The sequence below is a fragment of the Cyprinodon variegatus genome, unplaced genomic scaffold (assembly GCF_000732505.1).
Source record: "Cyprinodon variegatus isolate N-32 unplaced genomic scaffold, C_variegatus-1.0 Scaffold581, whole genome shotgun sequence".
NCBI lineage: Eukaryota > Metazoa > Chordata > Actinopteri > Cyprinodontiformes > Cyprinodontidae > Cyprinodon > Cyprinodon variegatus.
In genome coordinates, this window is record NW_015151034.1 from 139,920 (window position 1) to 166,988 (window position 27,069).

Below are 27,069 nucleotides of genomic sequence, written 5' to 3' on the forward strand. Positions count from 1 at the left end.
ATAATAAAAACATCCTGGTGGTGCTTAGTATGCTGCATCACTGATGGGAAAAAAAATCAGTTTTCTTTTTTTTTTATTTGATGTTCTTATCAAGCTAAAAATAACCTTAGAAATAATAACCAACACAGCATTTCTTTTCGCCTCCTTGGTATTTTATTCAATGAAATAAGTGATATTCACCTTGAATACAAAAATAACAAACTTTTATTTCTTTTACCTAGAGTGATGCTGGACCAGCACCTGTTTGATGATGATGGTTATCTGTATGAGGAAGCTCCAGAGCTGCAGAGATTTCGTACAGCCACACCATCCATTGAGCTGCTCACCGACTGGTACCGGAGCAGAGCCCAGGACATAGACTCCTGCTCCAGACAGGTAAGAACCTCCCCACTGCTCCCAGCTCCAGTCTCTATAATGGGTCGTTTGGATGCAGGAGGTATGAATGGAGAGAACTGCTTCTTAAAAAAGCATACGAATCAGATATAACTGTCTTGGCTGTAGGGTTGGTAGGAAGTATAGTAGTTATTTCCAGTACATATCACATGTATATTTTGTTATATATGCTAACAAAGGGTGTTTCAAACAGTACTGTTATTTTTGGGAATTTTTTTCAGGACAATGTTTTTTGTATAAATTGAAGAAAATAATGGAACAATGATTAAATAAGCTACCAAAATTACTTCTTGCTATTACCGTAAACTAATTATAGTCACACTAAACTACTATTATTAGGTTATTATATTAGATACACATTCTGTAAACTTAGATAATTGGTTAACATTGCAGAATAATAATATTTTTTTGGTTTTAGAAAACAGTAAGAATTATAAATCTTTGTCATATTTTGAAATTAATGTGTAATGTCAAAGTTTGTCTTTAAATAAAAATATTAGATCTGCATTTTTTTTTATTACAAACCCTAAAAGAAGTAGTTATTACCGATATCACTGATAATTTCTATCTGACTTAGAATAAGCTGTAAAAGAACAAACTTGTTTATCCCAATGTTTTCCTGCCTCACAGAGGAATCTTTACTACACATGAGGTGGATTTTTTTTTAGAATCTGCTCAAAATATTTAGAAATGCTTGACACAGAATCAGCGTCAGTTTTTAAGAGTCAGATGGTCAATAGTGGATGGAAAAATCAGTAGTTACATGTGCAGCTATGATGCTTGGACAGGATTACATAAACCTGGTTTATGACCTTTAAACAGCAAGGGTAAGATTGAATTTATGTTTTTGACTTAAACTCATAACTAAACATGTAAAAGACATTGATCCTAAACATTAAATCTTTAACAAAACGTTTGACAAAGAAAAATACAATTAAGGTGTTGCAAAGGCATGGCCAGAGTTGAGATCTCTGAAATGCTGCAGCAGGGCCTTAAGAGAATGAAGTGGCTTCTGCTGGACAGATGGGACCAAAGCAGAGATGTCTGGCTGTAGTGCATACTTGAGGAAAACCAGACAGCAGCACAGACTTACACATTGGATTAGAGGGAGGGATTTGAGCATATCTTCATGGTAATTGCATATTTTCTCTTTGCGTCAAAGCAGATTAAATGATACCACTTTACTGTTATGCTCCCTTATCAGGGATGCATTTATTAATTTGATTGATCTTATCGATCAACAACAATTAATTGATAAGCAGCCATTTTATTGAAAACTTGAGTTTTCCCTTAATAGAAAAATAAAACACTGGCTTTTTAACAATTTATCCTTTCAACTATATTAATACCGACTGAACAAACAAAACGTGTTGTCTTACTAAACTCAGGTATATGTACAAGATAAAGGAAAGCAGGATTCTATTAGATCACTGAATAAATACAAAATTAAAAATTGGAAAACATTTTCCAATGTTCATAGTGGGACATTGGAGGGGTGGTGTTAAAATAAAGATAGCGTGATCAATCAGAGATTTGGGTTAGTTTGGTGTCCTTGTTTTACCATTATGAGGTGCGTCTCTCACCACTAGTGTTACTGGAAGAGTTCAATCTGGAGAAGAAGTGTTCATTTCTTGGATTGCAATATTTTGTCATTTTTCAAGTCAAAGTAGACTCATCTGACTAAAATCTGTATAATTCTTAATTATATATGGTGGCATTAGTCTTATATGGCTCTAGTGGTTTGGGACGAAAACGTTGACTAAGATCTCCAGACTGAAAGTTGACTAAACAGGGATAGAAGTTTGAACTAAATTTTCACTACAAGCATTAAAACTCTCGACAAAAAAAAAACGAACATCTAAATTATTGTCAGAACTGACATTAGTAAGATATCACATTTATTGTGGATATTAGGAAATTATGTGTGTAAGGAAAGGTTGACAATTTATATGTTTAATCTCTCAGCAATGGCCTGTCATCCCCCTTTCCATTTATTATTGTCTACAGTATTTCGCTATTAATGTTCATTGAAATTTCAGAAGGTTTCCACCAGTGAAATGGTTCACTATGTTTCCTCAGTGAACTCCATTGAACTTGTCTTAAATTTGTGACGTTAGGCAAGCGAGACGTTCTTTTGGTGAAACCAACTAATCGCAAATTGATATTTGTCTGAACTGAGTTGGATTTTTTTTGTTATAAATTAATCTGTAAATGTTTTATTTGTGTTTATTTTAAGAATTATGTTTGCAAATGCTTTGTTGTGCCTACCGTATAAGGCAGTACCTTATTCAGGTGACATGCTGAATATTAATGCACACTATATGGCAAAGGGAGTGTTGGTTTTGTATGTTGCTCACCCTCAATAAAAAATAAACACTTATGAAGGAATTATAAAGTGTTTACAGAATAACATGTTCATAAACAGTTTTTTAGCCATCTACAAGGTAGCCTTTTTGTTAAGTGGTACATTAAGGCTTTATTGGTACAAGTATAGGCACCTTTAACACAATCTATAAGTCATCAGTTGACACCAAATGTTTTTTGTTCATGATAAGATTAAAACTTTTTTTAATAAAGGGTGCTTAACTTTGAACTTCCAACAAGTATTCCACTTTCCACTGCTCTCACTTTGAATTTGCAAACATCTCATTCCTTGTAGGGAATTAAATTAGCTCAGACTACTGGTATTTTCTCCCATTCAGGTGAAACATCTTGTGCATCCCGTTGATTACTCTTTTCAGGTTCCCTGTGCTTTATTGTGACTTGCAGAAGGGCAGCAGCAGAAAGCAATTAATGGAAGCCTGGCCATTGGTAAGATAATTGCTGCTGCACACTACTTTTAGATAATTGAGGGCAGAAAAGTACTGTATGACGAGCGTGATTTCAAAATGCAGAAGATATGTTGCCAACCTTCATCAGTCAAGGTCACTTTGATCCTGTCTGTGGCAGTTATTATCATATTGGCCATATGGACTTTTAATGAAGAGAAACCAAAGCTTCTGTCATTTGCGCTCTCATGCTGGAGCTGTAAAATAGGACTTGATAGGACTTGTTTAGAGGAGTAATGGGATATAAACGATGGAGCTGCCCACTGTCTCCACCCACACTATCCAAACTGCACCCCTGTCCCCTTTCTACCTCCTTCACAATGATGAATCAAGGTTGTCGGGAAGCTCTCTTCATCTTTGTGAAAAGACTAACTAGGGTGAAGTTATATCGTTCCCCTTCATTTCTCTATTTCAATCCTTCCCATCGGCTCAGAGAGGATGGAGGAATAGAGATTTGGGTGTTCATTGCTCATTTTTTGTGAGACCTTGGGAATTGTAGCTTTCATCATGCAATGGAAAAGGGAGGTAACATTTCAGGAGAGGAAAAACAGGCTTTGTTAATCTCTAGGAATCACCCCAGCTTCCCCTTTCCTTCTCTCCCTTGTTTCTTTTTAATTAGAGCTCATCTCCTTTTGCACTCTAACACGTTACTCCAGGAGTCTCTCAAGACTCTCCTCAAATCTGATATCTTCTGAGCCTTCACACTTCTACTTACACGGACTCAAGTGACATCTCCCCTAGAAACTTCAGCTTTATCCTGTGCTTCCAGTGTCTTGTAAAAGTTATCATGGCACTTGAACTTTTCCAGACAAACTTGTTTTTTTTTTTTTATATAGGTATTTTTTTCATTTCTTCTTCATTCACCTAGTATGATGCGTGGTTTTAAGAATTTTTACACATAAGTCAGTTCTCCAGAAAAACATATTTAACTGGAATTAAAGCTCCTGTTCTCCCTGCCCCTCCTTGATTTTCAATATACAACTATGAGCATATCTAATATAGTGGCTTTGACTTCATAATGATAGGGAAATTGTGAAATTCAATATTTGTGTCAAATATTCATACCAACTGCAATCAGCTGCCATTTTTTCACCATTTATTTTTGTTTCTAACAACGTTATGCATCTACCACTTTTCTGGGTTAGGTGCAGGGTTAGGATTACCTAACCCTGTGTAGATGGAAAAATGCCAGGGCTGAAAATCATTCCCAGTCCTATCCTGAGCCAGTGTAATGTAAATTAGACACAGTGCAGCCTCTTGAACATCCCTACTGTAGCCGCCCTAATCAAAACTTCATATTGCGAAGAAAAAAAAGCACATCCTTGACTGAAACTGGTATTTTTTGTTTTAGTAAAATCAGAACATTAACATATTGACTGTGCATAGAGAGCGTGCTGTCTGCAGGTGAGAGCGATACGAAACTAATCTATACCTGTGGTATGAGAAGTGTTCCTCAGGTAAGAGTGGTACGCTTTCTGTATGGAAGTGATGGAGCTGCTTACTAACTTAGGGCGGAGGAGAAATATCAGGCTCCAAATGTTCCTGTCTCAACATCCAATGCATTTTTGACAGGTGGAACACTTTTCCACTGAAACTTGTTCTTCCCAGAAATAAAATTCACTTAATTAAATTAATTGTATCAATGCTGTATGAAATTTTTTATTTCAAGTTCTCTAACAGCTAATCTAAATAGTAAATCCACTTAAAGTAAGCTCTTTGCTTAAAGATGATTTCTTACTGAGTGAATCAATAGATATTATGCTGTCAAAGATGGCAAATAAGTGGTCAGATAGGGCAGCAACACTTACAGATACCTTGGACATTTTTAGACCAACATATTTTTGATCAAGTTTAAAATATGTTCCACTTTGTGCGTTTGCTGTTTAACATGTTTAGTCAAACCAAAGTTTCAAATAGTATCATTTAGTTCCATTGCACTTCTGTCTTCAGTATTTTCAATGTGAATGTTCAAGTCTCCCACAGTAACTAGACAGTCACATGTAACACATCACAGATAAAAGGTTATTAAAATTCCTGGAAAAAAGTTGGTTTTGGACTTAAGGAACCTGTAAATACTCAGGACAAACAGTTACAACCTGGCTCTTTTTGCTGTAAGGAGTAGTTTTTGGTTTCCTTTTTTCATGTTTAAAAAGAAACTCACTTCTTTAACATGATTTTCTGTGACGCCTAGAAGAACTGTGACCAGTGGAGAAACAGCATTTCTTGTCGCCAGCCCCACCCTCCACACATGCATTTCTTAGCACTGCATATAAATCCACCACTGACTTTTAAATCGATTTCAGTCCAATTCAGTTAAAGGCCATTTTAGGTTTGCTTATAAAACATCAGCTTGTGGCAGTGACAAAATGTAAAAGGTTTTAAGGACATGCATACTTTTACAAGGCACTACACCTTTTCTCTCCACCACAATCTGGCTGCTGTTGATTCTTGGGAGAGAGATTTAATGTGGTGAAAGTGGGGCTTGATTAAAAAGGAGCCTCACCAGAGGATGCTAGAGTGTTCTGAAGCCGTCACAGAGAGGTGGCTATGAAAAAAGGGCTGATGGGCTAGACTGACTACATGACTCATAGAGAGGAACAAACTTCAAAAGTATAACATGAGAGTGTAAAACAAGAAAGGGAAAAAAAAGAGATAAGTGCGTGGCCAATGCAGCGTTTCCCTCTTGGTTAGCGCATTACTAACACAAAATGAGGAGAGGCCAAGGCTAACAGATGCTTCGATAGGAAAAATAAAAGCAATCTCATGGAAAGAGCTCTATGTGAAGAAAATCACCACTTATGTGGGGTTAAAGGGGTGGAAAGAAATTATATTAAAAACAAGTGGTGGCTGCACTTGCAACAAAATGGCACAAAATAAAGAAATTCCTTTTGAAAGGCAGAAATGAAAAAGCGAGTTGTTGGCTAACAGGAAAAGCAGATGGCCAGGCGGGGAGTTCAAACAGAGGCCAGCTATAGTGACTGCTACAGACTTCTATTAGAAGGTGGAGGGAAAATAGAAGAAGACAAGTGGACCAGAAATTTAGATGGGTTGATGAGAATATGTGAGTCTGATGTCTGAAAGAAATGACGGAGATTAGAAAAAGATGAGAGAGACTGAGGAGGCTTGAATGGAGCGGGAGGATAATAGAGAGCACAGGAGAGGGAGCTGATGGAGAATAAGGTACTTTTTAACAATGAAAATTTTTAACACATCAATAATGATAACAGAGGAGGAGATAGGGTCATAATTAAATGGTTAGACGTAGCCATGGACTGATCTCAGATTCTCCTGGGGTGATAGAAGTACCTTCCTGAGTCACCATCCGAACATCTGATCACAATAGAACCAGAGGAGCGGTGAGGGGAGATTGTATCGTTCCCTTTTGGAAAAAGAATATGGCCCAACTGCCTTTTCTGTTTGAACTGCATCTGATTTGAACCTCAGCTCATGTCCATTTGAAACCTCAACACCTAGAATACAGTTAGAGATGGCTTATTGACAATCAGCTCTCAACACTAACTGACAACAGATTCTTTCACTGCCCCCTGCTGCCATCTTGCCTTGTGTTTATATGAGTAGAAGTTCATGTCGTTGTCTGATGATTATATACAGTAATTGTTGATCTTTGGTGATTTTATATTGCTCATTTTAATTTAAGCAATCCATTGTTACAGTGTAAATGAAAGAAGTTTTACCATTTGTCTTTAGGAACAAAATCTGCTGGTCCCCAAACCAGACCCCATTTCGCCATTGTGCCTAGAAATCCTGTGCATAAATGTAACAGGACCGGTTACAGAGTAAAGCCCTGCAGGAATCCAACATGCATCAGCAGCAAGTCAAACTTAATGCTGACAATGCGGACCTAACTCTTGCTTCACTTGTACTGTGACTGGATGGCCTCTAGTAAAGGGCCCCCCACACCTGGAGTGCCCCCCAACGGGGACACCATGTGGGACACAGTCGAATGTCTTCTCTAGGTCCACAAAACGCATTTGGACCGGTTTGCCAAACTCCCATGAACCCTTAAGCACCCTCCAGAGGCTGTAGAGATGGTCCAGTGTATCACGGCCAGGACAGAAATCACGCTGCTCCCCCAGAAGCCAAGGTTCAACAATCAGCTGGATTGTGCTATGCTTGGAAGGAAAGAAATACCATAGTTACTTGTATCTATGTGATTTTTTTCCACATCATCTCACAAAGTGGTTCACCAGCTCTCTGTACTCAGCTTCTTCTCCATCTTTCATGCACCCAACGACTTTATAGACATCTGAGTATTTCTGCAGATGACAGAACTCAGTCTTGTACTGGAAGTCAGAAGTGGGCAGAGTAAAAAGAAATGGAGGGAGTACTGTCCCCTGTGGTGCTCCTATGCTGCTGACTACTTGATTAGACTGCTGACCCTTAACTCTAACAAACTGTGGTCTGTTCGTCAGGTACAGTAGTCTTTGATCAAGGCGATTGATGATGCCTCCACCTGAGTCTTTTGTAGTTTCTGACAAAGCTAATCAGACTGAATCGTGTTCAATGCACTAAAGAAATCAAAAAGCATTATCCTCATAGTGCTGTCTGCCTTGTCTAAATAACAGTGGGTTTGTTTAAACAGGTGGATGATGGCATTATCAACTCCAACTCCACTGCGAAAGCAATCTGAAGGGGTTTCTGATAGCTTCTTGAGTGTTTGCTGAGTTATACCAACAGAAGTCTCTCTTGGACCTTTAGGATGGGAGATGACAGGGCAACAGGTCTTCTTCGGAACTGGAACAAGGCAGGTCTTCCACATCACTGGAACTGTCTCCTGTGTCAGCCTAAGGTTGAAGAGGTTTTGTAGAATCCTAAAGATCTGCTCTGCACAGTGACCTGTGACTTATTACGATTCAATCTCTCCAGTTGCCACTTTACTTGACTTCTAGAGACAGGAAAGGGAAAGGCAGAGGGAACAGCATCATCTTCAGATTTGGCTGATAACAAGCTAATAGAGGGCAGGGTGTTCATGCGACTCTAGGTAGAAGAGAAAGATGCTGAGCTTGTTCCTGAACTGAACCTTTTGAAGAATGTATTCAGTTTATTTTCTCTGTCCAGACTTATATCTGTCTGATCAGCCTTCTGCTTGAAGCCTGGGATCTTCTTCATCCCTGGCCACACATCTTTGATATTGTTTTACTGGAGTACACTTTCCAGCCTTTTCCTGTATGCCTCCTTCCTTTCTCTTATCTTGACCTTAAGTTGCTTCTGTATACCCCTCATTAATTCCCAGTCTCCTTTGTTTTTTTATTGATCAGTTGCATCAGATCACTTGTGATCCATGGTTTATTATTTGAGAATTATTTTACTGATCTGGTATGGATGCTGTTATCTACACAGAAGTTTATGTAATCAGTCAGACACTCATTGCATTGATGTCCTCTCCATGTGGCTGAAGCAGCACATCCCGTTCTATAGCCTCAAAACAACCGTTCAGGTCTTTTTTAGCTAGCTTTGACCATCTTCTTACAGTTCTTTTTAATGCAGGTTCTCACTTATAAAAAGGCTTATACTCTGAGCAGATAAAAAAAAAAAACATGGTTATCTGATTTCCTAAGAGAAAGTCTTCAGGGATGTAGGAGTCCTTGACATTTGCATCAAAACAAGTCAAAATTTTAGTTTTCTGTGGTACAGCAGCTGACAAACTGCTGGAACCGTGGCACTGTAGTAGAGAGTATGGCGTGATTAAAATCACCAGTTACTGCCACAAATATATTTGGCTGTTATATTTGGAGCTTAGTAACAGCAGAACTGATTACAGTACCTCTCATTCACTGTTTGGCAGAATGTGGAATTCAAACGGTAACAGTAAGAGAACTCAGGTAAACTCTCTGGGTGAATAAAATGCCTGAAAACCAACCTGCAACAGAATCTTCACAGTAATGGATGGATAGCACCATCTCTTCAAAAGCAATGCCAACCCACTTCCTTTGTACTTCCCAGCCCTCTTTAAATGTGCTCATATGGTCAGAGAGACGCTGGAGTCAGAGATATGATCCTGCGGCCATGTTTCAGTAAGACAAATAATACTGCATTGCTGATATTCTTGTTGGGTTCTTGCTAGGGCTTTGAATTCTTCTGACTTGTCTGCTAAATATCTCCCATTGCCCATGATGATTGATGGAAGAGATGGCTTAAATTTCTTCTTCCTCTCTTCCCTACTTGCTCCTGTTCTGCATCCCTGGTGTTCCCTTTTCAACTCAGTTGGTACTTGTGGAAATATTTGATTTATTATTTCAGCTTTAGAGATATTAATTAGCTGCTCCCAGGTGTAAAAAATCCACTTGCTATGGTTGCTTTAGTTACACATCATGACAAGTATCCAAAAAGTTAAATATCTGTAAGAATCCTTCCAGTTCACAGCATTAAAGACCAGAAGCAAAAAAAAAAAAAAACAACATAAAAAAGAAACTCTGATCAACAGAGAAACAAAAGTTCATGTAAAAACTAATTTCAGTCAAGCTTTAGATGTTCTAAAAATAGCTTTTTCTTACTTTTCTCTTTTTTACCTGTAGTACTTTGAGATCTTTTGATGGAAAGTGCAGTATATATTAAATGTATTATTATTATTAAGCTAGCAGAGCTTCTCCAGCAAGCACAGAACATGTGTATAAGATTTTTATTATTTAATGAATGCAAAATAGCATTTTCCATCATATTATTAAAAAACTTTATATTACGATCCAATTGATTTCATAAAAAAGAAGAAAAAAAGCTTTGTGTGGTTCTGCAAAATAACATCCCATAGCTAACAATTCTCCCTGTTACCCTTATAATAATAAAATCACTTTAGGAACAGTTATATTGAACAGTTGGTTTAAAGTGGATTTTACCTATTTTTTTTTACAATTTTTTTCTTTTTGCTCTTTCTGAATCTGCTGATCATTTAAGAAGGTCAGAGTAAATGGTTAATTAGTTGGGTATCTCTGCAGGTAGTCATTCTATTCTCCAGGCCTGCAGCTTGCCAGTTGTAGCTGTGAAACAACGTCAGCTGAAGTGTGTTGGAGAGACTAGTTTTTGCTGCTGTGTGGGTTTGTATTTTTTCATGATTGAAAATATTTCCATACAGATAATTAAAGTTTTCCTAAGTGTATTAATCAACCTCCTGAGCTGAGTGGCAGTGTGCATCATCCCTACTCTTCTCTTCATGGTGCTGGAGATAATTCTTATAACTCTTTCATTTTTTTCTAGAGTGACATTAAAAGGACGTTTTAAAAATCAATGTTAAACCTTGATGCTTATTTTAGAATCTGAATTGTCAGCAGTGTTAAAGAGGTATCCCTCTCTGGAGAGGACATGCTGGATCTTTTCGCACGTTTAGATCAATAGACCTTTCCCTCTTTCTGAATCCAATCATTCAAGCTCTCAGTCAAGTCTGTTCGGGTGTTTCTCATGCTGCCTCTGTTTGTTTGGAAGAATGTACGTTCAGCGGGTAAATGTATGGAATTACTTGTTCAGAGGAAATATGCTGAAATAAGCAGAAGCTGACAAGGATGTAGGATCTTTGTGTGTGTGCACATGCCTGTGTAAGAAAGATGCTCTGCTCTAAAGAAAGGAAGAAAGCAATCATCACCCAGAGGCCCGGTGGCATCTGCTATTGATTAGCCAACATCCACAGGTAGGTGCTCATCGATTGGCTGGGTGTGCTGCCAGTGTATAGGTGGTCCAATATTGATTGGTTGCTCTTCTGGATGGAATTGTATTGATCTAAGCGGCAGGAAGCCCAAATCTTCAGCTTTATTGTGGAACGAATAATGATTGGATATTAGCAAAGACTGATGGGTATTATTTGGTCAGGGATTGGCTGCAATAGTGTTGATTTTTCTATGTCCCACTTCAGTAACCCCAGTAGCTTCTTTTTATTGACCTAGCACATTGCTGCCAGCACCCGCTGTAGTCACTTTGCTGTACGAGTATGCTCTGCAACATGTAGACATTTAGAAACAAAGCAGCCCTACAGCCTCAAAACATTTCCAAAGTGCCCACAGGAGATGAGAATGCATGTTTTTTTCCTTAGAAAGAAAGTTGAATATTAGGCAATACAATAAGGAAGATTTTTTATGGGAAACACTTAGAATGTGAAGCACGGCACTTACATATTAACACACAAAGTACCCTGAGAAAATATAAATGTTTTTGACATCAAGTGTTAGGAAATTAAATTAGACCATTATTAAAAAATGAAAAAAACTTCAAAATGTTGAGCTATACTTAGGAGTTAGGGGAGAAATATTACGGTTTTGATCCTATGGTCCTAAAAAATATATATATCATGCGAACACAGATTTTGATCAGTTTAAATCCAAATGTAGCTATTTTGTATTTATTGCAAATAATATTTAATAAGCAGTCTGACGAATAGGGCCATAAATGTGTGCAGATTTCTCTTTTTGATAGATTATAAAGCAACTGATTTCTTTAGTTTGTAAAAGAGATTTCATTATTAGATAAAGATAGCCTGAATAAATTCTGATATTAGTATTCAAACAAGAAGTAACAAAAGCGCTTCAAACCTGATTCTAAAGGTTCATCAGTAATGAGGCCTGGGTTTGATGGGGACATTTTAATCAGAAAACGGAGTTAATGTGTTAATTCCTTTTTTTCTCCAAATGTACCCATTCTGTGTTCCTCCCCGATGAGTCAATACATTTTTCTGAAAGCATCATTTTTTGCATGTAGTTTAGCTCAAATTGGGTTCCACTGGATCAAAGCTGCTTCTTTGTCCCCAGCATGCCCTGTGGTAAACTGCAAACATGTCTTCTTATTGCTTTCTTTCAGCAGTTGCTTTGTGCTCACCTCTTGAAAAGGTCAGATTTGTAAAGGTGCAGTTTCCCTGACAGAAACCCCCGTTGTAAAATCCTCCTATGACCCATGTTGCTTGGTCTCTATGATGCTGTTTTTTTTTTTTTATTAGGATTATCTGAGACTTACAGAGCACTAGATTTTTACTTGAAGTTATCTCCAAGTGGCATGAATTAATGTACCAACCTCTGAAATTCATTGGTTGCATTAGATTTTATCGAAATTTATCTGACTAAAGGATGATGAATTCATATTAACCCCACATTCTCAGCTATGTTTTATGATTTTGTTCTCTTTTCCTCCCAAAAGTGATTTTGAAGGATTGATTTATCTTCAACCTAACCTTTAAACATAAATAAAATTAGAAAGTTGGATGTTATTCATTGTTTCCCATTTGTATCTCTTTCAGGTGGACTGTGCCCTGTCACTGGTGCGTCTGGGGAAGGAGCGTGAAATCCCGGGGCTGGAGCGCCTATCCGATGACTTGGTCACCATGGAAACGCTGGTGTATGAAACGTCATGTGAACTCAGTCTGACACTTAAAGATTTGCAGCAGCTCTCAGACATTGACAAACTGCGGCTGCTTATGAAAAATGTGAGTGATAATTTCCCTTATGTTGGCTCTTCATATACCTTTAAGGGAAATGTTGGATTTGATTCTAATTTTCTTTGTGATGAGAATAATGGAAGATCTTCGGGTTAAAATGAGTTGAGAGATGTCAGATTTACATTTTACTGAGAGAGGATTTAGGACATACAATTTAAAATATTTTACTGTACTTTATATTATATATATGATTTTAAATTAGTCCAAGGTGAGAACATTTAATAATTGTTTTATGTAAATAGCAATCAAAAGTTCAACTCAAAAAAGACCACAAAAAAAAAAGTTTCAGACTTTTCAAGTGTATTTAATGACCGTTACAAATTCCTGAAGTGCAGGAAATTTGATGAAATAACCCTGCCTTCCAACCAGTCCAAGAGAGCTATGAAAGAAGCTCTATTGCAGGTACTCCAGTTATAAGCCCCCCAGGAGTACATGATATGAGCTGTCCTGTAAATTGTGGCTAATAACTGCCAGCTTTAGCCTGTAAGGACCATTGGCAATGGGACCTGCCACACAGGCAGGCAGCCAGCAAATGTTGTTGACTGCACTAATACATGCTGTTTGACTGGAACTCCCTTTGGGCTCTCCTCGAGTGTATAAGTATTTGTGTGTGTTTGTAACTGCTTACCAAACTGGCTAGATTAAATCTCCCTCTCTGCTGGTGTCTGATGTCTTTCTTTTCAGAGACATACTACAGAGAAGGAAAAAAAAGTGCATGGGTGTGAAAGGTTATGTTTGTGATCTAATTTTATTATTTTTAAATTTAATTTGCTGTGAATACATTCCCTTCAGCACATTGGTAGTCGGGGTTATCTCAAGGGGAGTGCAAGGCCCCCTGAAGAGCAAATCCCAGCACTCCCACTCACACTGCAGAAATAGAAGTTTTAACTTCAGGTTTAGTCTCTGTTTCTTGTAAAAGCCATTAAAAATGCTAAGTGATGTAAAAACAGAGGTGTCAAAAGTATTAATGTTTATTACTGAAGTAGAAGTAGAAATCCTACTGTTTAAAAACACTTTTATAGAAGTTAGAGTATCAGCTTAAGCTTTTCACTCAAGTAAAACTGTAAAGATAGCATTTTAAAACTACTTAAAGTATAAAAGTAAAAGTAATGCAGCCAAAAATTTTAATGCAGATGCTTTAAATCGTTAACTAGAAACGGCACTACCCCATTAAAGGAACATTTTTCTACAATTCTAAGTGATAACTTCCTTAGACTTAATTTTCTTAATTTAAATCACTAATGCTAACAGTGTTAAATTTAATTTGATTTTGCATCATCTTGAAAAACTCTTTATTTTGGTATGTTTTGAACAACAAGTTAGTGTAGGAGTCCGGCCAGAAAAAAATGAATTGTCTGGATTAAACAAATTATTTTAATGTTTTTTACTTGTTTGTTTTTTAAATACAAACATGCCATAATAAAAATGAGCTTAATTTAAACACAGTTAATGAGTGAATTTTTAAAATGTAAGGAGTAGAAGTAAATAGTTGCCTAAAAATAATAATTACCGTAAAGTATAGTTACAGTAGCCAAAATTTCTACTTAAGTGAGGTAACAAAGTTGTTACTGACACCGCTCTTTACATATATAAAAAAAAAAGAAACTAAACTGCTGAAACCCTGATGTACACACAAACCAGTGTTTAAATGCTGACCTTCTTGTCCACACATCCAATCTGCTTTGAATATTTCATTATCATTAAAGAATCTAGCATACAGATGATGTCTGACAGGGTCCCTGCATGGTCAAGAATAAAATCTTTATTTTAAGTGTTTTATATGTTCAATAAAGTATAAAATAAGGATTGTTGTTTGGACCATTTTCTCTATCCAACTATCTACAAGGTCTGTCCGTCCGAGCCTACGTTCTTCCGTCTGTCTATCCATCTTCGGTCTCCTCTATCAATCACTCAATATTTTCATCCAAGCTTTCTGTTAGAACCTCCGCCTTTCTAACTGATCTAGCTATCAATCCGTCAGTCTGTCATTTCAGCAGATAACATAATCAATTTATGACCATTGTGGAAAGATTGTGTGTAATTAAGAGCCCTGCTATTGCAGAACTATCCTCTGTGAGAAACCCGGATGTTACCATAATGAACAGGAGGAGGAGACGTGCAGCTGAAGGAGCCTGAATATAAGAAATGGATCATTTCTAAAATTCTAAGAACTTTGAATAAATGCTTTTTCGTTTACCTTGCTGTGCGATATTGCTTAAAAATAAAACCTGAATTATATATTTTTTCTTTTGTGACAAAATTCTGAGTAACCAGAATACTTTCAAAAAACATTTTTTTTTTTTTTTATCAGACCCCTATCTATGGGGAGGTGGTGACCTAGTGGTTAGTGCATTATGCTTGGAATCCAGAGGTTCTGAGTTCAAGCCCCAGTCCCACAGACTGCCACTCTGGGTCCCTGAGCAAGACCCCTAACCCTACACTCCTCCCCAACTGCTTCCCAAGGAGATGGGTTAAATGCAGAGGGTGAATTTCATTGCTCTGTACTTGGGACAGTGTAATGACAATAAATAAGCTGGAAAAAAATCACTGTTAACAATGAAAATAAACATTAAAAAATGTTCACTGATGTGGTTTTGCCCATTGAGCTAGTTGATCAGTTTTTAAAATGTAGCTGAGAACAAGAACCAATTGGATAACATCACACTGAAGCAGATGTAAGAGTTAAAATAAAAAATCAAGTCTTTATAAGCAGAAAATTTGATTGTGGGTAAAATCAATTTATTGCTCAGCCTTAACCTTGAGCAATTCTTTTAGCAAGAAATGAAAAGTTGTACCTTGTTTCCATCAACTTATGTTCCCTTTTTTTGTTAGATTTGTGCAGTTTTCATCTTTTTCCACCTACTATGCACTGGTAGATGATCCATTCTCTGTTTTTTTCTTCCTGTTTACAGTCCAATCCTGAACGCTATGTGAAAGATGCCTTCCAGTGGATGGTCCCATTCCTGCACCGCTGTGAGGCCTACAGAGAAGGGGCCGCCAAGTCTTTACTTGCCAGCTTCCTTGTTGGCCTAGCCCAACAAGACCTAACTGTTCCCCTTATCATTTTCCAGCAATCTAAACCCGTCGTAAGTTTCCTAAAACCCATCATTCACACCGGTTGGGCTGTGTCATATTACTTATAGCAATTTGGTATTATAAATGCTAAACTGTATCATATAGTATTGCAGAACATACAAATTATGAACATTATTATACTATAAATTGAGATGATAGCATTTAAAAGATTATGTTCTGACGCAGATTGACATGCAGGGTGCTCTGTCATCTTCTTTAGTGCCAACAGAAGATTATTGGAGACCCAGACCAGCTGATGGAAGTCGCCCTGGACTGCATCTACAGCTGTGAGAGAGACGACCAGCTTAGCCTCTGTTACGACATCCTGGAGTGTCTACCCCAAAGGGGCTATGGGTCAGACATACGCACACGGCCATACACCCGCATTCAAAGGCAGCTGGATTGATATTTACTGGCCTGCAAATGCAGGATTGATCCTCATCTAGATTCTGTAAACCGTGGTTTCAGGATGTTGAAGTCAATCACTGCCCTGTCCACAAAAATGCAATAATCCCAATTCCCAGACCTTCTCTCCTCTCATTTCAGCCTCCCAGCTCTCCTTGGACCTATAAATAAACCCAAGTACCTCCTCTGTTTCTGTTTCCCATCCCTTAGAGCCTATATTTTCCTCCTCCTTCCCCTTATAAGTCTAACTTGCACTCCAAAGAGCCATCATTCAACCATGCTACAGCCCGAATATTATTTCCTACCCTTTTCCTGTTGCTTGCTCTTTCTCTCTGTACGCCTCTACAGTTGCTCATTTCATTTCATATGACACGAGGGCCTACCCTGTGAGGTTCCCATGAGACTGTGTGGGTTTGCAACACATTTAAAGGAGAGTGTTTGATCTTTAGAGAGAAAATCAAGAAAGCCATTCATAAATTCCAGATGTGGCCTCACTTAGAATAGCTAAAATCAAATGAAATTGTTCACAATATTAACCTTAATTGTGGAAATAATTTCCCATTGTGACAGTAATCAGGTGGCTGTGTAGGTAATCTTAACTTTCATCAATTGCACATTTTTATCTTTTTATTAATCTTAATTTAGCTGCACTGTAGCACTTCATGCTGTGATTGTATGCTTTTCTATTGCACACTCACCACAGGGACTCAATGCATTGAGACAAGATTCATGTATTGCTTAGAAATACAATACACACTTTCATGTTTGTTTTTTGTGAAAACGTTGAAAACAAGTAATTTTTTCCGCACCTCTTTATAAGTATGCTCCACCTTGTGATATTTTATTACATAAAATTCCAAAGGAATGCATCAAGATTATGAAAATATGAAAAGACATGAGCTCTCCAAGAGTTATGGATGGTATGTAAAGCACTGGATATATTTGATAGTTTTCTGCCACATCAATTATTGGCTTCCTTACATTGGTGTTTACTCTGGTAGCCAGAATTAGCCCTTTAATATTGAATCTTAGCTTGTAAAAGCAGATGACTTGGACCAGAAGCTGTAACTCAGTCCAAGAGCTTCTGCTAAAATCTGGAATCCCAAAATTAACCGGGATTAGCGTCACATGATCAGTCGCCTGTGCAAATGTGATTCAGCATGCCAGTTTCCTCTGCAAACTCGCTCTAACACACAATAATACTTAGAATAGGCTAATTGGCAGTGCCAGAACTTTGGAACCAAAATCAGCAAAGAATTCCAAATCTAAACTGCATTTGGCAGAGTTCACTATTTAGCTGTATTTCTTTAGCCATGACTTCAGTCTCTGTAAAAAAAAAAAAAAGACCTAAATTAAAGCCATCATTTAATTCAGCATTTAATACTAGATAATGCATAGAAAAATCATCATTTTTTGAGCATCTTAAGCAGTATAAGATGTTTATGTTTAATATAACTTGGGATATCTTAGAGTTTTTGTAATCAGGATGTTAATAATAATAGGAAATGTGTTTTTGTAGTACTAGATTTTACAGTCTCTCTTTAGCTCCCGTTTACGTTTAAAAACCTGCAAATAAGTATTTTTTTAACAGAGGAAATGCTTTGTTCCTTTATTGTTGTATCTTCTGCTGCTTTTACATTAGAACTGTATTTTTTATTACCCCAACCATATATATTTCTCCTGGGAGGAATTTGTCTTATTAAGCTCCAAAGCTGCCTGCCCCACATAGAATAATGTACAGTTTTGAATAAGGAAGGAAACCATCTGCTCCAACTCAGTTTTTCTAGTTTGTGACACTGCCTAAAGAGGTCTAAATCTTCTAAGTAGGTAATTTTCCCTTGCTTTTATATGGTGTAAAATGTCGAAATGAACAAGACATTAGTGATTCACATGAAGAAATGGCAGCAAAAAGGCATTAAAAGGAGCCGGGGTTAGACGTGCAGAGCTAAAAGTCAGAGCTGAGAAGAATGAAGCAGAGAAATGGGTTAAAATGTCAAGATTTTGTTTATTTGGTGGGTTACAGAGACACTGGCACACACATTTACACATGTTTTTTTTATAATGCCCAGTTCTATGTAGGGGACCAGGCCAACCTGGTCCAGAATGATTTTTTGCCTCAAGGCAAAAGCATCACGGGCGTATTTTTAGTTGGCGATCGATGGAAGCTGCACACTTGAACGTGTACCTCTTTATTCAGCAAATATTAGCCTACTGTTTATTTGAAATTTACTTTATTCACTAAAATACCTTTCTTTTAAATGTCTTATTACTTTGTAGACCAGAGACGAACATCACAGCATCACTCCATGACAAGGTGGACAAACTTGAGAAGCATCTAAGGTACATTTATCTATTATTTTGGATGGTTTTCCATTTATTCTGATTAATTCAATGCTTAGTGTGTCTGTGTCTTTTTCAAGGGTTCAAATTTAATCATTTTTTTAATCCCTTTTTTCAGCTGTTTTAAGCTTTGAAATCATGGTAGTTATATTCATTAAACAGTATAGCAAAAGGAATATAAACAGTTTAGCAAAAGGAAGCCCAGAATGCAGCCAAAAATGTTACCTGCAGAACACCAAACTCAGTTAAGATATATCAAATTACCTCTATTTTTAATTTCCAGCAGGTAGAAATAGCTTCTGTTGAATGTAAGGTAAAACACAGTGATAGATAATGAAAACACCCAAAAATCTGCATTTGTTATAAATAATTAAATCATATTTTACTAATAAGGGGTTCATTTTACAACCATAATGTATGTGTAAATGTTATTTCCAGGACATAGTCGGTCACATGGCTCAAACGCATTGATTTTGCTTTAAGTTAGCTGTCATAAAAAATGTTGTTTGGCCAATAAAGTTATTTTGAGCTGATGAACCCATGTGGTATTGTAAAGTATGTTCCAAAAATATAGTTTATAGACCAATATGGTTTGTTCATTTCACTCTGAGAATGAAATAATCTAATATTGTTTAAAGTGAGTGAAAAACCCCAAAGATAGTGGCTTTTAATTGGATTTATTAACATAATCCATAGGATCAGCTGTCATTTTTTTGCTGAAAAGGTTTAAATGCTATAAACAGCAAAAAATCTCAATAGATAATGGCTGTGGTTTAGTTAGTATGGCAATGGTGATCCTTTTACCGAGTGTGCTTACTGTACCTATTGTCTAAAAAAAACAAAACAACTATTGGCTGATTATGATTTATTTTTGACTGTTTTCTGCCTCTTAAAGGTATAGAGGAGGATTTTTGCGAATTTTTGAATTTTTCACAAAATGCATGTGCATAATCCTGTACTTGCTCACGAGAAGGAATGCCTATTAAAGGCTTACGAGAGCATGCACAAACACATTTCTTGTCTTGCAAACTCTGGTTAAAAGTTGCTGTTTGCATCGCTCATACAAGTTTACTTTCCAAGAGAAGATTTGCAATTTTGCCACTTTGTCAGACCCACCGGTAAGTGAAAATGGGCACAAGCACGTAGAATGACCTTACGTAAATACGTCACCTGAATAACTAACAATTTCTTTTTGATTCAGATTGTTTTCCTTTAGCATTTTGAGTTTTCTTTATTGTTTTTTTTTTGAGTAAGGCAGGATTTACTCAGGTGTTTCATCCCAAAAAATCTGCTGCGGCTGTCATATAAAATTCTCTTGACAACACTTCAAGGTGTTAAAAAGCAGCCTTTCTGTTCTACTATTAGTGGCGTATCACTTGGGAAACGTTTACTGTGAGAAAATTAAATATTTTGCATTTTGACTAGATGGAAAAACCCAACAAAAAGAGGAGAGACAGACACAGATGCACAGTCGGCTCACCCACTCACTCCGTATCAAAGGATCATTGACATTCCCAGCGGGTTAAAACAGCCTGAAGCGTTGGCTCTTTGGCAGGTTTTCTCTTTCTCCTCTGCTTCTCTCCCATGGATGAACTTCCAAAAACATTAGTGATGAAGGTGAGAGATGGAGGATAAAGATGAAGGCAGGAAGAGGGCAGCAGCCTGAAGGGAATCCCAACAAATATGGCGATGAATAAGAAGAGAAGAGAGTAGATGTGGGAAAGCTACTGTTAAGACTCAGTTTACCCCATATATTGTTTATATTCAAGCATAAACAGTATTCAAGCATACCTCAGATGGCTTGCTGAGTATTTATATTCATACCATGCCTGAGTTTTGTGACTCACACCTCAGCAAATGCCAAGTGTTTTTCTCTGAGGACCACCATAATAAAGGCTTGCTTAAGTTGCTGCCACTGCCACTTGCTTCCACTTTAGGATGTCCAGAGGAAACATAGAGACAAACACCCATGAAAAATCAAGTGCATACACCCTCAGAGTTGTAAACTTCAGCTCTTACTGTTTGCATTTCACCTGCACACATAACAGGCAAGAGGCCTCACGCATTTGCAGGCACCTGTTTGCTATGTTAATGAGCAGCAGAGGAGATCGAACATCTGTAGCGGCATGACCTTGTTGAGAAAGGAGGGGAGGGGGGCACGCTAATCCGTCACCAACATTCAGCTTCTCCCTTGGTCACATAAAACAGCTGTAAGTGTGTGTGTTGCACAGGGACACTCGGGTACAAATCGGTGCTGTCTCCGTGACATGCGCTTTATCATGTTGTTCTTTTGACTTGCACTGTGCTTTCTCCATCTGCACCGTGTCTTACAAATGACTCTGTGCTGCCAAAATAATGAACAGCTTGGATTCCTCCCATCTTCTGTGTTTCTCCTGTGGATAGGACTGGTTTTATTTAGCCATCTTTCTTCTTTATTTACTTTAGCTTTTCTCCCTGTGACTCCTAACATTTCCTCCCATCTTTTCTGTGTTTTTTACCAAGTCGACTTGTAGGAAAATGTTGTTCCAACGCATCTAAAACTTCTTGATTTATTTTTATTCATTAGGTATTCTTCTAAATGAAAGTTTAAGAGACTCTGACTAGAAGTATTAAGTCCATCAGTGTTGCATCAGGGTTTTAACAAAATTTGAGCCCAGAATAGTGATCCAAATACAAACTATTTCTGTAAGTTTTTGACGGTATCTCTGCAAACTAGTTATTTCAGTTTTCATAAAACTGGCATAATTTTTGTGCTTAATAGTGTGGCAGAAGTTCTGGAGAAGCACGGCCTGCAGAAGCCCATCTCATATGTGAGAAACAGCCAAAACAGCGAGGAGGAGGCCCATCAACTAATGGTCAAGCTGTGCCGTCACACCGGCCGCAAGTATGAGCTCAGAGTAAATTGCAATTGTAAAAAGAAAGACAGACATAAGTATCAGAGTGTGTTGAATATCTATGTTGCATTCAGGAACCCTCCAGTGAGTGAGACGGTGTGGAGAGGTCTCCTGCAGGACCTGCTTGATATGCAGCAGAATGTTTACACTTGTCTGAAATCAGAGACATGCCATCAGGTATCCACAAACATTATAGACAAGTTATGAAAAGTTTTATGTTTGGCTTCAGTTTTAGCTCGTGGTTCAAAGATGCTGAACAAAAAACATTCTACTGCATTCTTTCAAAAAATGCACGGGTTATTTCTACATCATTTATCCTTATTTTTCCCGCCTGTGGCAGGTTTTTGTCGAGTCCCTGCTGTGCTCAAATCGTGTGGAGAACGTACGCTTAGCAGGACAGCTTATGCATTGCTCCAAGGTAAATTAAAAAGGACTTTCCTTTACACTGTCTTACTACTAGCACTAGATTCTACAAACATTAATCTGTTAATAAAGAATTTTTCCATCCTCATTGATCTCTTTGCTTCTGTGTTAATGTGTCCAGCTCAGTCAGGACGTTCCCGTCAGTTTGTCGCTGCGCGGGAAAGGTTATGCGCTGAAGGTGTCCTATGACAGCAGTGTGGAGTTGGTGTTGGCTGCTGCCAGGGAGTACTTTAACTCCTCTACAACACTAACAGACCCCTGTATGGGGCTGGCCAGGTAAGGAAGATATACCAGGCTGTAATTCCATTTAAAATGGCCTCTTCAAGACTACTCCTTATCCATTTTTGCCAAGTCATACTTTACACTAGTTCAATTCATATGCATTTAGTCTTCCAAAAAATAATTAAGACTATTTATGCACCATGTTCTTTTTTTTCTTTTTTCTCCAACAATGTTTACATTTGATCACTGCTGCACTTTAAGAAATGGAAATGTCATGAGAGCTGTACAAAACAAAATTTCAAATTAACAATAAAAGTTGTCTAAGTCTATTATGAAGAAAAAAGGGGAAAATGTATTAAATTAAGTAAGTCTTTATATGGTCCCTTAATTTTGTTAATAATATATGGAACAAATGGAGTGATAGTGAACTGTTATCTTAATAGAAATACTTAATTTTATATGTAACAGATTGCTTTCTGTATGACATTAATTTATTGATCTGACAAATCCTTTCTGTCAGTATTGGCAGGGCTAATGCTGTTTTAATCACAGTGATTGTCCTAAAATTGATTTGATGTTAGTGACGGTTTAATTTAATTTTTTCATTGCACACTAAACAGCTACACAATATCCGACATGTATTATGAAAACAAAACGAGCGTGTGCCATTTTTATGGTAAATGACTTCTTTAAAATAAATAATTATAATATCTTGCAAGTGTCATCCATATAGCCAGCTGGTTAGAAAAATTCTCTATGCTGGAGATGCCCACATCTAAATGTTAAAGGTCACAGAAAGCGCTGAAAGCACTTAATTTTGTCATTTCAATGATTATTAATGAAATTGCCATTGTATTATTTTTTCCAATACTGTGCAGCCTTAGGGTACTGAAGCTCAGGAACCATGAAATAATTAAACTGATACAACTATAAAAAAAAAAAAAAAAAAAAAAAAAAAAGGAATAAAAAGACGAAACTCAGAGGGGAAATCAGCAACACAAAGAAGGGAGGGTAAATTTTGTTTACTAAGACCTCTAGAACAGGGTTTTCTGCAGTATCAGGGCCTTTGACCCCCAAAATAACACTGAAAGAGACCAGACCTCCCCTACCTGCACTGGTTAACCAGTCACTGTATTTCACCACATTTTTAACAAGTGAAATAACTGTGTGTATATATATGGTTTTTTTTTTAAACAAAATTTGGTTTCAAACAGTGTCTTGTAATTGTTTCATTTAAAAAAAATATTTAATCATAAATTTTTACATTTCATGTTAACATTTATTGTGGCAATTTTGTCTGTTTGGCTGAATGTAGGGCTGCAACTAAAGATTATTTTGCAAATCGCTTAATCTGTAGATTATTCTTTTCAATTAATCAATTAATAATCTGATAACCAAAGGTTCCTTAAAGAAGACTTTTATAATTAATTAAATCAGGTGAACTGGATAGATCATATTGACCGAAGAATTTATTATTTTTTTTTATCTTAAATGCAAGATGTTTAAATAATTTTTACAATTCTAATATAATTATTGCTCTGAGTGGATTGCTCTGTCAGCTATAGGCATATTTTACGATCTCTATACTCTCTATACTCCAGTTAACGATTAGTTGATTACTAAATTAGTTGACAATTATTTCAATAATCGATAAATCTGATTAACTGATTTAATTGTTTCAGCCCTAGCTGAAATAATTCATTTTAATTTCTTTCTTTCTTCAAAACAAACAGTAACTGCATCGCTGTCTGCTTTCATTTTATTCTCTGTTTCGTGTTACTTGAAGGTTTAGTATTTGTGTCTCTGCTGGATTTAGATCTTAGAGGGGGGCCGGTGGATGTCTAATCTCTCTGTCTGTTCCTGGTGGGGAAGTGGGACAGTAATTGGGTCGTCATTCATTTATAGTAACTAATATGGAGGCCCCCCTCCACAAACCCGGACAGCATCATCCATCGTAACTCTTCCTGCCGTGTGAGCATGTGCTGCTGTGAGCACGTGTGTTTGTTTGGTATAAAGAAAAGACATAAAGAAGGCATGCACAACAACTGTGTGGATAACAATGGCCTGTGACTCTAAGATAAAAAAAAGCTGTCCAAAGTATATCTCTATATCTTGGGAGTTTTTGGATTGACAGAAATCTTTATCATAAAATTAACCGCTTCATTTTTAATTGTGGGACAATTAAAGTTTTCAGCTAAAACGCAATTAATTAAAAAGCTAATAAAAATATGTAAAAATCTCATTTGCACTGTGTTTTGGCTCCACAACAAAACACCCTTGATGTTTTTGATCAGTGTGGGTAGAGTTTACTTCCCTGTGTGTCTTATTGATAAAAACCAAGAATCCCTTTTTCAATGTCAAATTGAATGACAGGATGGAAACCAGGCTTTCTCTATTTATTTTAAGATGGCTTGTTCTTTTTCATTTTGTTTAATCTGTAGTGTACAGATCAAACAAATGACTGTTATGTTGTAGATAAAAGACAGAGCTGTTGAGATCTGCAGAAGAAGAATCAACAACCATTAAGAGGAGTTTCAGCAAAGGGTTCCTGTCGTTTGAGAAAACTCTTTGTCTTAAAAGAGGAATAAAAGACACTGGAAGACAATGCAAACCAAAGTATGCTGCATTATACATCTTTGTTTGATGCAAAGAAATAAATGTTCTTGTTCCTGTGTTTCAGAGATAAATTTTATAAAGTTGAAAATATTAAATTAGTTAAATATTTTCAAATGCATTTTGCAAAATCTCAGTTGTTTTTGCCTTTGCTGTGCACACACTTCCATATCCTTCACAACCCGAGTTTATAATCTTCATGTCACTTTTTTGGAGTTTTCCATTTGCTGATCTGCAGCTTTTTTCCTTCCTCTTATCCTCACCAGGACAAACCTCTTCTTCCTTGCAGAAAATCACTGCCGTGCTTAAAGAGGCAAAGCTTTGTGGAGTGTGCAATCTACTCAATGCTTAGCTGCAGTGTTTGTTTAGGATATTTTGGTCTCATTATGCTTTATTGGGTGAAGTGCAGCACATATTCCAAGGGCAAACCAATCCTCTCCGCAGTTTGCAGATGTAAAATCTGTATCTTAAGCTTTGGGATTTAGGTTAAATTTATTACTTTGCCTTGTGTTTTTGTGTTGAAGACCTTTGGATTTATTTAATAAACTAATAAAATGCCAGTTTATATAAATAAACTGAAATTTTTTTCTCTCTCACTCAGACATTCAGCACACTGTTTTCTATTCTGAGTGCTGTGCTGCATAATCCCCTAAAGGATAATGAGTGGGGATTGTATTCCAAGAGAAACCTCCGCTGTTGTGGATCTGTCAAATTAGTCTAGACTTTGTAAAGAAATCCATTTTAGAAGCCTCATCACATCTCTGGTCACACTGCTGAACTCCGTAAACTTCAAGCTTAATATTTTTCACTGGTAACTGAAATGAGGCAAATAAATTTTTTTTCCTTTAGGTTTATTCAGTTTTTGTTGTTAAAATGAATAGAAAACAGGTGCTGTCCTCATATGGTGAGAACCTTGAGTAAAAAATTTTCTTTTTTAATAGGATAAAAACAGAGCTAAGGAAAAACAGCGTTATTTATTCTTCATGCTGCCTCTAAAGTAATAACCTATTGATTGTTGCTGTCATAGTAAGGTACTCTTTAATATTTCTTGGCTGGCAATATCTTAATGCAGAACACTGGCAGAGAATTAATGCCATGAAATTCAGTTGCAGTTTTTTAAGAACTTATTATGATAGACATTTGACTTTTTTCCTATCCCTTTCTTAAATTAACACATCATAAGCTGATGCTAGCTGATCAATACTCGGGCTATTGAACATAGTCACCCATCTCACTCCAACACGATCCCGCCGCTCAAAACACTCAAACCCCCTCCTCCTCGCCAAGACTAAGCCAAGCACCATGGGCGATCGTGTCTTCTGCTCTGGCGCTCCTCGGACCTGAAATTCCCTCCTTGATCATCTGAGGGAACCCCAGACTATTCAGACTTAAAAAATGAATAAAAACATTTCTTTTTATCAGATCGTATGACTTTTAACATTTTACAATTATGCTATTGATCTTATTCATAAGTGTTTCAAAGCGATGTTCAGTTTTAAATTTTGATTTTACCCTTCTATGATGATTTTACCTGGAGCACTTTGAGATTTCTTTCTTAAATGTAAAGTGCATAACTAATAAAATCGATCATTATTATTATTATTATTATTAAGGATCTTGCTACCTTTTCAGAGCATAAGCGCACTGCTCTAACCAGTAGACCAACACTCCTCTTACCTTCATTGGCCAACCAGTAGTGAGCTGGATTTAAGAAGGAAGAAAAACTTGTTAATAAAAAAAAGCTTTAAAACCTGTTTTAGAATATTGCAAATCAGCTTGAATACGATTTGAAGGATAATAAAAAAAGCTTGTACTAAAGTCTCAATATTAAATGTCACAATAAAATGTACGATATAGAAAAACCTAGAAATGTACGTAATAAGATTGAAAAAAATATTTAGTTTCACAGCAGCTTTGTTTTTTTGGGTTGTGCTCCTTTACTTTAGACTGTGTGTGTTATTTTTTATGTATTCTAAAAATCGTAGCCATCCTTTGCCTTTAAAGCAGGAGAACATTTAAGTAATCTGATTTGTTATAAATAATTTTCATGCTAATAATTGCCGGGGTCTTCTTTAGGGCGTGTCTCCAACTCATCACTGACTGTCCTCCAGCCATCCAGGAAGAACTGGACCTCATCAATGCTCTCAGTCAGCTGGAAGACTTCAGTGTTTGTATTCTTCCACTTCAAGGTGATACACCATTTGCATTTCCTTTAAACATCCTTAGCTGCAAACCATCTAAAATGTTGACCTTTCTCCCTTCATGCATCATCCTTCCATATGCTGCCTCTATATCTGCCTCTGTATTTACATGTATGGTTATTTATGGAGCGGGTGTTGACAGCCTAATTAGGATCAAAGTCTTATATCTATGGGAAAATTCCCTCTGTGTTTTTGAAATGCCTGCTTCAGATGTGATCCTGATCAATCTGTATTTCCCTCTGCAC

At 37.0% G+C, this 27,069-nt stretch overlaps 1 protein-coding gene across 1 annotated transcript in view; it reads left to right on the top strand.

Moving 5' to 3' along the window:
- The window catches only part of nbas (neuroblastoma amplified sequence), a 230,152-nt gene that overhangs the window by 57,743 nt on the left and 145,340 nt on the right, over positions 1 to 27,069 (top strand). The window contains exons 23-32 of the mRNA XM_015392244.1: positions 222 to 375; positions 12,454 to 12,639; positions 15,564 to 15,737; positions 15,947 to 16,080; positions 18,409 to 18,471; positions 21,233 to 21,355; positions 21,440 to 21,542; positions 21,706 to 21,783; positions 21,910 to 22,064; positions 26,700 to 26,812. Of these exons, the coding sequence (XP_015247730.1) occupies positions 222 to 375; positions 12,454 to 12,639; positions 15,564 to 15,737; positions 15,947 to 16,080; positions 18,409 to 18,471; positions 21,233 to 21,355; positions 21,440 to 21,542; positions 21,706 to 21,783; positions 21,910 to 22,064; positions 26,700 to 26,812 (1,283 nt within the window). The remainder of the gene's footprint in view (positions 1 to 221; positions 376 to 12,453; positions 12,640 to 15,563; positions 15,738 to 15,946; positions 16,081 to 18,408; positions 18,472 to 21,232; positions 21,356 to 21,439; positions 21,543 to 21,705; positions 21,784 to 21,909; positions 22,065 to 26,699; positions 26,813 to 27,069) is intronic.